We start from the raw sequence: 13,591 nt of genomic DNA, 5'->3' as shown, positions 1-13,591 counted from the left end.
ACAATACAATGAAACCAAAAATTACTCAAATGCTAGAGCATACGACAGCAGAATTACGCAACACAAATCAGAAATCTTTTTTCACTAAATGTTAATGGGCTACTACCTAAAATGAAGATAAAGAATGAGGAGAAATATAAGAAACTAATTTTCCCTGTTATAACAGAAAAAGGCTTTTACTCAGTAGGAGAAAGTTGTGGGGATGAGGAGAACTGCTCTTGAAACAACATATTCCGCTTGTAAAGAAGAAAACTTGTCGCTTGGATGATGTTTAAGTAAGCGAATATTGTAAGATGTATTTCACAGGACAAATGTAAGAATGAATGAATGCATATGAAACATTTTTTTATGTTAGTCACATTTCCGTCATCCCGCTAGTCATAGTGGGTAACACTCGCGCCTTTGGTACACGGGGACTGGAGTTCGATTCCCGGTAGGAGAACATTGAACGACACGGTAGCTCAGATTCCACCTTAAACTGTCGGCCCACGTCTCATATCTGAAAAGGTATCCTACATTTCAATAACCAAACCAAACATTAATCATATTTCATCACCACCCGTAAAAATACGGTATTTCACAGGACAAAATTTCAAATTTTTCGATTTTTCATAAAATTGGTATGTGATACATAAAATGTAATTACAGATTTGATTTTATCGTGCAAAAATACATAAGGAAAACATATTTTCATGTAAAGGACAGATTTCGTGTTGCACAGTGTATTCTTTGGACACTTAATGGATTAAAGAAATTTGCATTTCACTTCCTCTTACTGTTTTCACTCTATGGAAATCCACTGAAACCGGAAGTAGTAGTAAATTTCTACTTCCTGATTTAATAGAGAGATGCGGGTAAATATAGCATATCTTCTTGTGTCGCTGATTTGTCCGAAAAGGCATTTGTCGCTATCGATTACCGTTTAATTCTATAGGATCAACGTTGAAACCTGGAATTGTCAAGTTCTACCAATTGTAGTTTGAACAGAGAAACATGGATGAGACGGAACCTATTGCTGGGACGTGAATCGAGTCCAAAGAAGCGCTTCTTGATATCTCTGACCGTTTTACTGTGACATCTGTTGAGAGACAGAAAGATGGACATAGTTGTTCTATAAAACTTCGAGGTACTTACTTATAGTATAGTTTGAAAGTTTAAAAAGGGACACTTGTAGTCTATTTTGGTTAGTTTCTTTGCAAGTCACTGACTAGAATTTGAGAATCAACTAATTCGTTCGCCTTGACTTAGCAGCTACTCATTTTTATTCCACTCATCAATCGTAGCATTTCCGTCTATTCTTCGATTAATTTTCACCATACTGTCTCTCGTATCCTTCAGAATACAATTCTTCTTAAACAATGTCCTAATCAGTTCCTTTTCCTCTTTTTCTACTTTTAACAGTTTAATCAAACATTCTCAATTCTTCTCCATCTATATTTCTAAAGCTTTTAATCATGATCCATTTAACCGGAAGTTTGAAGACCGCGGTCTCAAGGGTTCTCAAAATCTTAAATCTTAACATTAATTTCTAAATGTTACAGAAGAAGAGTATTTCTAGTGAAATATACCTTAATATTATTAATAATAATCAATCTTAGCTTAACAACTGATAAAGTTTACTGTTCTTTACTAAATATCGCTTAAGATTACGTGTTATTCATTATAGAGTCCAAATTAGACTTCAACTTTCTCATGAACATTTAAAACACTAAAAAGTTGCATTTTCATGGTATATTTTGTACAGCTAATTTCCTTATGCGTGTTTTATATAGTCCAATCTACTTTAATATCAGTTTATGTTTTTATATGTTGTCATTTGGAAGTTTTGTATCCCATTCGTTCGTTTTCTGGTATTACATCTTTATTTTATATTTTTGTAAAAGTACAAATATATTATATACATAATGATATAATGTATTATATCATTAGCAGTTGAACAACTAAGTATTGACTATCAAAATCTCAAAGGAAATAATTTGATCATACATGCTTCTAGAGGTTCTGCTAGCAATTATGAATATTATCAATGCAAAATTCATTATAGAAACGAAATCTGAATATTTTTCTCCCCTCTCTCTGTGTGTGTAAACTTTACCACCTGAGACAAAGACAAATATTAGCATATACAAATCATGCAAACATCAAAATTATTACAAGTGCTACAATACAAAAAAAAAGTTTAATAACTTACCAATGATATTAAATTAAAAAAGACTAGTTTGTCTGATAAAGGATCCGAAGACAAAGAAGAGTTAAATCTAAAATGCCTGATATTGTTAAATAATATTCTCCCATCGACGAAACTTACGTTTTCACGTTTCGTCTGTTCCCTGTAATAGACAAATAAATTCAAATATTGTATTCTGTTCTGTAACTTAGATGACAATGATCTATTTCAATACAAATTCTAAGACGTCGGTAATATTTTAGTTATCCTATTTGATTACGGCGTGACAAACATCTTGGCATTTGAAGGCGGCGCTCCAAGTTCCCTTTAAATGCTGCTAGCAAATGAGAGGCCAGCGGTATTGCCACGTTTATTTTGTACACACCTACGTCTATCCCCTGTCATGTGATCGCGCTGTAGTTTGTCTCCTTAGCCATAGCCACACCTATTTACTACTTGGCAACGTCGCGCCAGAGCTTGTGTTTTATTCGTTTAGCTGAAATGCCAAGATGTTTGTCACAAGCTTTAAATAAAAAATACACACAAAAAAATGTATATCAAATATGTTAGATATTTCTTCAATAGCCCGTTCCAAATCAAAAGAGCTGTATGCACAATTCATACGGATTCTATTATTTTGAAGAATGGTATGGCGAACACGGTTGTATTACTTACATGATAATTCATATGCTCAAACTACTTGTAGTTGTATCAAACGAAACTTAACATTCAACTATATTTGCCCAAACTGCAAGAGTTTACTTTTATTATTAAATGATAAATCTTGACGTATTATTAAATAGTCTGACCTAGTATGTTCATATTCAGGTTAGACTCTTATTTATACGAAGTCTTTAGGCCGACCCGTACAATATTTACTTATAACGTGAAATCTCACATGCAAAATTTAATGATAGAAGTTTAAACTTCTAGAAATGATCGAAAGTGTTCTGATTGGACCAGAAGTCGAATTTATAAATGATAAGTGGTGTTTTCCATCCACATTTGGAGTATACTCAAGAAAATTGAAACATTTATATTAACCAGAAGGTGGGTAACCAAGATTATATGTATATAACTTTCCTTATTGGCATTTTTTTCATATACTAGCATCAGGGACGTACGCAGGGGGTGGGTCCTGGGTGTCCGGACCACCTTCCCCCCCGAAATCCGGACTTTTTAAAATTTTTAGTCTACTTTTAGGGGCAATCTTACAATTTTTAATATAATTTAACCTGAAATTGTGTTCGGAGCCCCCGAAAAGCTTTGGACCCTTCCCGAAATAAATTCCTGCGTATGTCCCTGACTGGCATCGATTACCCGCTTCGCTAAGTTAAAATGAAAATTTAAATGCACACCACTGTATCTCATGTGTTTGGTACGCGTGAAATATGCTGTTTTCATTTTTAGTGTCATCGACTTAAACGGCATCGGAAAGATCACTGTTCACCTCAGCGACCTCAAAAACTATGGATTCGACAGTAATATCGGTCATTTTCGATCATTTTTATGTATCTCTCCCTCCCCAAAGTTGCGGAGCTGAATTTGGTTGTAAACGGGATCAGAAGTGTAACTGTTCATGTCAGCGACCCCGAAAACTATGGATCGACACTAATATGGGTTATTTCTGATCAGTTTTGTGTATTTTTCTTTCCCCCTCCGTCCTCCAAGTTGCGGTGCTGAATTTGGCTTTAATCATCATCAGAAATGTCACTGTGCATCTCAGCGATCCTGAAAACTATGCATTCGACAACAATATCGGTCAGTTTCGGTCATTTACAAATGTTCCTCTCTCTCCTTCCTCCCCTAACTTACACTGACAAAGTGATATGACGAAACCTCTCAGGTCTAAAACTCATCTATGATGAAAATTTCACCGATCTCGGTGGGGTGGTTGAAGAGTGATGAAGTTAGAAAGATAGTTACTTTCATATATATCTCCATTCCCTAAGTTGCACTGTCAAAGTAAAATAATCAAAATCATCATAAGCTCGAACCTCATCTATGTTGAAAATTTGATCGAGATCGGTTTGGTGCTTCAAGAGTTATTAAGTTTTATTTATTTCTTTTATCTCCCCCACCCCCTCCCCTAAGTTTTATCGTCAAAGTGAATAGCTAAAAATACTCCCACGCCAGAACCGCATCTACGTCAAAAATTTGATCGAGATCTGTCGGGCGGTTCAAGAGATTAAGTCACAATCATAGTCACTTTCAATTTTATAATATAATTTTAAATTAAACCTCATATTTTTTCTTTCAAAATCGAAAAGATAACTGAGTAAAGACTCCCAGGTTCAAAGCATCTATACAAATCGTTAGTGGTAGATCGCCCTACCATTAAAAAAATTTTTTAATATTAATGTTGCTCCAATAAGTATATATTTTGTTCATATTCTAGACTCAAGACATAAAATTAAATTTAATGAACAGCACATGAAATAATAAATAATTACTTTTGATTAGCAGTGTAGTTTCTCTAATGGTACAGGCCATATATTTTAATACAGAATATTCTTGAGGTGAGAATAGATGGAATGAAACAAATGTAAATAATCCTTGTTCAATCAAGACAAGATTTCCTATTTACGGTAGAAAACATATGGCCTATAGGGTGGCCAAGATTTTTTCTGCAAGATTGGTTTGGAATCAGATGATGAATTTCAAAATACGTATTTCCGTCTAAAAGAACTTTTTTTAAAAAATCGAAACTTGTCTCCTCAGGAAAAAATGAAGCACATAGAACTCGAATTTTGAAATTATTAAAATTCTGAAATTAGGGCCCATACCACATTAATTTTTGAATATTAATCGAATTCGAGTAGAGCTCTGGTCAAACAATGGAAAAGTATTCGAGGCTTAAGGTGGGCGTTTGATTTTAAATTTATGTTTTGAGATAGCTTGAGTCTGGATTTAATATCCAGTTCCTGCAGACCTCCAGATATAACTAAAATATAGCTAAAATAGTAATATGTAATTATGAGCACTAGATCGTTCATGTTTTATATATTAGGTTCTAATTATTAAATTTAAAAATAAATAATTACCTGTAGATATAGGGTCCAACTTCTGTTAATTTCAAGGTTTTTTCTCCTTCCATAATTTCTTCATAGTTAGTAATATTGAATAAATAAAATTTGTGTGTATTTACAAATTCTTCTGTTTTCCAATATTCAAAAAACTTTGTACCATCTTTTAGTGTTAGAAACTGTAATAATAATAACAACAGTAGTGAAATGTAATGTGATATTTAGCATATAATTTTGGGACATTATCATATAAGTACTATCAAAGAAATAATTTGGTTCGAATGTGGAACCTGGAGTAATTTGGTTCGAATTTGCATAATAGACATTTGCGTTTCCACTGAGAATTCATTTCATTGAGTTAATTTCTTTCGTATTTGAAAGAGATCATGAGTACCAAATACTCTATCTTTAGTATATGAGTGTACCCCATAATCCCTAAAGAATAACAGAGGATTTGTTTCTTGTGAGAGGGGAAGGGTTAGAGAGCATTTATTCGATTTGCTGTTCTGATCTGTTAAACCCATTTGCAGTTTAACAATAACTTGAGATCTAGTATTTCGAAGCCCCTTGGAGAACTCTATAATCTTGTGCCAAGAGATTTAGATGAAAATTTATATAGAAGCTTATTTAGAAATGTGCTGAAAGGCAACTTGAAATATATATATATATATATATATATATATATATATATATATATATATATATATATATATATATATATATATATATATGGGATTTATATCTTTTCCATAATACTTAACAGGATAGAGAAGTCTAAACAGTGTTGTGCTTTGCTACTTGTCTGAAACCTTAAAATTATCAGACCCTTAAACTTTATTGCAATGTACTGTGTATATATACATCATCTTTAAACATATACACATAAGTGATATTAAATATTTCAAGGAGTTTACATTTCCAAAATAAATTCCTTATTTCTTAGCCTCTTTCTCACCAAGAAAAACTTTCTGACTTTATAAAGTGCTTCAAATCGCGAATCTGACCCTATTTTACTTTCATTCATTTTATTGTTACTTGACAATATAATACAATTAAGATGATATTCGTAATAGTTCTCATAAGAAGTACACCATTTATGTGTATATCAATAACGTATCGAGTTCTCTCTCTACCTAGTCAAGATCTATGGTGGACTACATACTTCAAAATTGTATACTACCCATCAGTAATGTTTAGGTAGGCTTATGATCAATATTCATCAAAATCATCTGAATACAATCAAAATTAATACAAACCATAAAATGCTTAATGTGATTCCCGTAACTACAACATTATAATGAGATTGAGGATTTTTCCTGCAAATGTGCATTGTCTCATCAAAACTTGTCACGTGATTCCGAAACAATATACTGCTGGACATTTAAAATGCGACACCGAGAAGAATAAGAAGATGTCCAAAATGTGGAAAATAAATAGCTTAAGGCAGCGTTTCCCAACCAGTGTGCCGCGGCACACTGGTGTGCCGTGAATGGGCCGCTGGTGTGCCGCGAGGAATCGAAACAAAATTATTAATTTTATAGCAATCAAATTGCAAAACGTAGGGAAAAATGTATATTTGTATTTCACATGACTATGAACCTCTACTATGAATTTACAATTTTAAGTTTCATACCGTGTTACTGTTCTGTACATTTCTAATGTTGAAAAAAGTATTTGTTATCGTTGTTATGACTATTGTTGCTTCTTTATTGTTGCAGACTATTTCGTAACTTGAAAATTTAAAATATTCAATCCTTTCGACAAGTTAACTACATTTGTGTTTTAAAAGTAGAAGAGATTTGTTTGTTCGTTCGTTATTTAGTGATCTTCCTTCTTAGTAAAAGGTTGGATAGTTTTTTTTAAAGCGTATTTTTAAAAACCTGAGTTCGATATTTCATTGCAATTGTTTTCTATTTTTAAATTAGAATGAAAAATAAGCATAATGATTTACCACGGGAAAAATCAGTGATCGTGTTTTCTTCTCTCTGAGAACGAGATCAATAATCACAGAAAAATATCACTGTGTTTTATATTTACAAATAATAATATTTATAAGTGTGCCGCGAGAATCCAAGTAACACCCGTAGTGTGCCGCAAGTTCAAAAAGGTTGGGAAACCCTGGCTTAAGGTACAAAATGTGAAATAGTTACGCTTATCGTTCTGTATGGTATGTCTTTACAACTCTCCCAGTATCTATCAGGAAGTCAAGATGTCAGTTAGACCGCAGGTCCAACATGGCACATGGGTGTCCAGAACAACCGCAATATGACGAGGCATAGAGAGCATGTCCTCCTGGGGTATAGCAGGATAAGTAAAGAACAGGCAAAGACTGTTTATGGAACAAAATCCGGATTTAAGCCTTAGGAGGTCTGAAGGAATATCTGAAGCGAGAAGCCTCGGAATGAACAAGGAAGATGTCAATGCTTATTCTGATTTGTTTCAGAAAACCATGACTGAAAATGATTTCATTAACAAAACAAGTTCTATTTACAACATGGACGACACAAGCCTCTTAGTTAAATATCGAAATTGGCAAGTACTCGCGCAAAAGAGTATTAAATGCGTTCAAAATGTGACATCTGATGAAGGGAGGGAAATATTACATTGGTAGCATGTTGCAATGCAGAGGGAAATTTCCGCTCTCCTTAATTCATTTTTGAAAGTTAAAATAAGCAACTAGAATGGAAGAATAACTTATCACAATGTAAAAAAAATAAATAAATAAAATAAAATCGGCATATATGACAGCAGAAATACAGCAGATGCTCCACGCCCCGGCCAGGCTCGGCGCGTAGTGACTCCAGAGACCATTGCAGCCGTTGAAGCCACAGACGTAACAACATTTGCAAATTTCCGGCACCATTCATAGATTTGTGGCTGTGACAAACACGCATCTCCATACTGAACCTTCATTCGCCTAAAAATGTCAATCGGTTTCACACCTTCACTTCGCAAAAACCGAATCACAGAACGCTCCTCGCTGGTGCATGTGGCTAGTGGGGCTGCCATTTTGGAATTGTTGTTGCGCCGGTGTTTGTGCATCTGCCAGCTGCTGCCACCTAGGAGACATCCGGCATACTATCGTAAACAGGCATGCCAACTTACAGCTCACTGGCGCCATATGCGGATTTTTATTTCTACTTTTATGGTTTTCATTTGACTCCCCCTCGTATGACAACGATAAAGTTGCTCAACCACAACAACAACACCCAGCAGACGACAAATGTCATCATTCAAAAGAACTACATCAGGGCCCGAGGGATCATCGAGGATACACCAAGATTCTACATAAAAGAAGGCACAGCACCTTCAACGAGATCAGTCTCGCCAGATTGATCACCCCTGTCCCTTTCCTAGCTGGAGAAAGTCTAAATTCCGTGTACCATCACTTATCTTTACCAGCTGCTTCTAGCAGTATTTTACGTGGTGGACGAGTCGTACTCAATCTGATGAAAATCATAATTATACTATCCTATGGGAAATCCAGTACTAAGAACGTACGTGTCTGATTCTGGCGGCAAGTTACTCTCCCATTCGAGTTTCTTATTTTGACCTTTAACAATAAAATAAAATAAGGTCGACCAACTTACTAGATTTATATGACGTTGGACCACATTTTTGTCCTCAGAGTAGCTCTAATGTGACGTAGAATGGGATTATAAAGATCATGAATAGTAATAATGGAATATCACGCCATTCCGCGTGCTGTGCATTACTCAGTTCTGTGAGAGAGGATGGAAGCGAAAATCTGCTCCGGATTCATGTTTCCAAAACGGACCACAAATGTTAAATTATATTTAAGTCTGCGAATTGGGCGGGCCAGAGAAAGTGTTCAACTTCATCCCTATGTTTCTCAAACAACATTGCAAGACTTGCAGCTATATGACTGGGCATGTTATCATGCTGGAATGTTTGCGTCATTGCCCAGAAACAACATACATAGTTCCTTATAATGGTGACAGAATCACAGACAGTAAGGCGACCGGTAAGCATCAACACAGAACTCACTGAAATCAACCTATGGTGACTTACAGCATCACTGTGTTCTAATTGGGTAGATACATTGCGGATCATATACTTCTTTGAGCGTACGTCATGCATAAACCCGGCCCGTGGTTTGAAATAAATTGAATAATAACTCATTCGATCATATCACATGGTTCCAATCATCAGCAGTCCATGTTGCATGATCTTGGCGTTATTGACGTTGTCCTAAAGCATTATAGTCCTTTATAGGCTATTTCGCCTACGCAATCGGGCCCCGTACATCCATGTCATATAACTCCCAGCGGTCTGTGATTACTGACACAGGCTGTGCAAGGCGCTGCATAAGTTCCCGTCTTTTTCACCGCAGTCTTACATTGGTTCTGAGTAGTTGTTGGTTCTGGTTTAATATTTTGTGGAACCTGGCAGTGAAGTTTCAACGATCATTGTTTCTCTTCACCGATGTGGATTTACTATGAGTTTTCTAGGTTGTTATCACCTTGGGCTTTATTTGTTGCTACATACATAACACACTGGCCATTTTCGCTATACTTGCACCACATAACCAAGCGTCAACAATTTGCCCTCTGGAAATGAGAGAGAGATCGCCTATTGCATTATCACTCTCTGCTCGGTACACAGAAATCTACCATTCTACTGGTCCTAGAATGAGTTTCCTCCAACACACCACCACAGACAGCCCAGGGTAGCAGTCGCTGCCTAACCGTTGCCAACCCAGATATCTTACGTGTTTCCAACTCCATATGTTTGCATTAAAGTGACAAGTAAAGTAAAACATATTTTGCATATAAATCAATGTGCTTTAAAAAATTAAAATGGCGCAAGTATTCACTACCGTTAAGATAAAAACTTTATGTATTGTTACAAAAACCCAGAAAACGTCTTTCTTTTTTATCTGTTAATATTGGATTATTTGTTCTTTTGTATCATTGTAGCCAATTTGGGAAAAAGTCACTAAATCTAGGGAATTCAATTTCCAAAATCATTTTTCCGATTAGCGACATTTCTGATAATTTTAAATGACTGTTTGGAGGCTTCCTTACAAACCTAGCGGCTTTTGTGCCCTAACACTTATCCTGTAACCGAGCACTATTATTTTCTTTGTTTTTTTTTATTATTATTGTTTTAATCTGCACAAGACAGGACAAGTTGGGTAACTATTCAGCATGTCCACAATTTCGCTTGTTTTCTGTTACCCATTCCTCTATTACCAAGAGCAATTCCAATCTTCAATGTTCTTTAATTTGCATACTTCCGCTGAGAGTTACAAGTAAAGCAGCTTTAATAGTAAGCAAATTAGCTGCAGAAGTGATACCGGTACTTAAGTTGCAACGGGTGTTAGACAGTGAAGTATCCTAGGCTGAAATCCCAGATACAAAATGTCCGGAGCTACAAAATGTCCCGGAAGCATTTCTCAGATCATGCTTAGGTCTAACCTATGTAATTCACCAATAGTTTCGCACCCCCGTTCCGATTGTTCTGAAATTATCTCTAGTGTTAGATTTTTCTTTTCTAAAATTTTAGTTTTTGTACGGTTTTTTAAAATCATATAATGTAAATATTTTATAGTCCTAATTCTGAAATGAAATGAAATGAAATCTATGAGTATTACGTCCCACGTTTATGCCGGTTAGACTAAAGGAGACGGTCATGATGAGTAATGAATGAAATGGTGGAATGAAGAAAGTGGGAGGAAACGGGAGAACCCATAGGAAACCCACGCACACGGTGTTTGTCCACCACAAGGTTCACTTTGAGGGGGCTGGGATCGAACCCGGGACCCCAATCACCAGAGGTGAACGCTCTACCATTGAGCCACCGCGGCCCTCTAGTCCTAATTCTGTCGAAAGTGTTATAATATTAACTTTAAAGTACTTTCCACCCAAAATTGGGGTCATTTCCCCTCTCGTTTATCGACTTTTTGTGTCAATGTTTAGGCATCACTATTTTGTATTGTATTATTTACGTGAATTACGATGTGGACACAGTAAGCTAAAATTGGTAATATCCGTAATCTTAACAAGGCTCACATATTTGTCACCATAATGAGTCACTTCTTATCGCATTTGTTTTTGTGCACAGGAAAGGAATATTACAAGGTATTTCATAACATAATTATTTTGTTTCCATTGTTTATTCAAACAATGATACAGTTTGTATGAAATTCATTTTGCAATCAAGAAGACTAACGTAATATAATGTATGAAGTTACAATGCACTTCTTTGATTAAGAAAATTGTATTGAAATATTTTGTTTTGAGTGTATTTGTTGCTCTTATCATTATCGACTAAAACCACAAAGAGATTAGTAATGCCCTTGACAACATAACTAACAAGTAAGCCTACACTCTTAAAGTGCAGACTGCAATTGAACATGTCAAACGTCAATTGAAAGTTCAGTTGATCTTGAGTTTAACTTCCCTTTCACCAGCAAAGCTATATGAGATGGGACCTACTGATAAACGTGGAATCCGAACCATATGTGCTCCTGCTGGAAATCGTCAATTGAAAGGTTGAGTGGTGCAAAAATAGAAAGCTTTTGAGTACACATTATAGTGGTACTTCTTAAAGCAACATTCAAGTTCATGTGTTATGACCTACCACATAAAAATATAAATATATAAATAAATAAACTACGTAAGTAAGGCGTTAAAGTGAGAAGTTCAAGTTATCCCTTTCTAAATCTAAGTCCAGTGGCCAGTAACGCCAGAAAAGTAGTAAGTTTTCTGAACCATTAGAAGCGTATATATTCATGCTTTTATGCAGGTTAAAGATCGCTGGAAACAAAAATGCGCCCTCAGTGCACAGTTAGAGAAAATTTTCCCATAGGGGAAAAAGTCTTAACACTCCTCTTACGAGCTAACTTTTGAAGATCATGCATTAAAATATTATTCTGAAATATATATTTTTGGCATATATCTAATTAATATGATGCTTAGAGACTGTTCTTATACAGAAAAAATGTTTATAATTCTTCACAGTTGTTTTTATATGTGGTTTATCTTGCTGGTATGACAGTAGTGATTATTGCTGCAACGTGGTTTCACTGTGGAAACAGAGGAAACAATCAATCAAACGAATAGCTTCATGGCGTAACCGCTGGGATACAAAGGGCTAAGCACTAACAAAATAAAATAATTATTTATATATTAACAAATTTCCAGATTAAGGTTGAACTGTGGAAGAAGAAACTGCAGAAGAAGAAATAATTATTTCTTTACAAGCCAAAAGGTGACTTGGTTAGGTTTCATTTTAGTAGCTTTTGCTCTTCATGAAAGACGAAAGTTTATTTCCAAATCGTTCACTTGTTTGTAATTTTGTAAATGAAATATCGGTAAGAGCAGTACTAGGGGCACACTCATGGCGAGGGATTCACCAAGTCCGACACCCTCCCCGAAAATACTTCGCAATCCGATATATACAGGATGTTCCAAAATGATCTTTCCAACTTTGATCACATACAAGTCAGAAATGAGGATAGATAGGAAGATGCAGTTTGCAGAATGATGGTCACACACACCTAAAGTTTTATTCTATACCAACATGTCCAACAAATCTTCCTTCTATAATTTCTTTTGCTTTTGTTTTGTCTTTGCAGGTGACTGATAACCATGTCCAGAAGAGCCTCCGGACGCGTTACAGACGCACACTCCCATTACGTGAGATCATCCGCCAAAGGTACACGAGGTTCAAGGAAAACGGAAGTGTCATGAACAGGACTAGTTCTGAACATCCGAGCACGAGTGAAGCAGACATGGAATGGATACCAACAGGCATTTCTCCGGAGCCCAACCAAATCAGTCCGTCAAGCGTCTCGACAGTTGCAGCTAAAACCGATCACAGTTCACAGGGTGCTACATGAGCGTCTGAAGCTGCATTCATATAAGGTGCAGCTGTTCCATATGTTTCAACGTAATGACAGGTCAAAGCGCAAAGCATTTGCAATTAAGATTCTAAATTGCACCGGCGCGCCGCGACGAGGGTTCAGACTTTCTGGCAAAGGTGATGTCAGTCGAAGCGTGCTTTCATGTGTCCGGATATGGATACAATGTGCGGATATGGGGCTCGGAGAATTACCACGTAAGCAGGGAAATTCTGCACGACAGTCCAAAGCTAAACGTGTGTTGCGGTCTGCTTCATGACCTGTGGTGGGACCGTTTTTCTATGCAGAGGCGTCAATTAGAGCGACTGTTTATCTGAACATATTCGAATAGTTTGCATTTTCACGGGTCGAACGGCTGCAAGTTGACATCTTACTGCAGTCCCTCCTCATTGAGCCGCCATTGTTAGGAGAGTTTTAGATGACACCTTTCCAGGTTGCTGGATTGGTCGAGGAGGACTCATTGCCTGGCCCTCAAATTCTCCGGGCATCACCCACTAGATATTTTTTCTT

The 13,591-nt window shown here is 36.1% G+C and overlaps 1 protein-coding gene across 1 annotated transcript in view; it reads right to left on the bottom strand.

Annotated features, from left to right (window-relative positions):
- LOC145662025 (lysosome membrane protein 2-like) overlaps positions 1–13,591 on the bottom strand; it is a 104,031-nt gene that overhangs the window by 35,967 nt on the left and 54,473 nt on the right. Inside the window, exons 3-4 of the mRNA XM_081727360.1 lie at positions 5,212–5,372; positions 2,192–2,330 (exon numbers count right to left, since the gene is read on the bottom strand). Coding sequence (XP_081583486.1) covers positions 2,192–2,330; positions 5,212–5,372 — 300 coding nt within the window. The remainder of the gene's footprint in view (positions 1–2,191; positions 2,331–5,211; positions 5,373–13,591) is intronic.

Source organism: Thermobia domestica, chromosome 10 (genome assembly GCF_964235325.1).
Source record: "Thermobia domestica chromosome 10, izTheDome1.hap1.1, whole genome shotgun sequence".
Classification (NCBI taxonomy): Eukaryota; Metazoa; Arthropoda; class Insecta; order Zygentoma; family Lepismatidae; genus Thermobia; species Thermobia domestica.
This window is presented reverse-complemented; position numbering and strand designations above follow the sequence as displayed.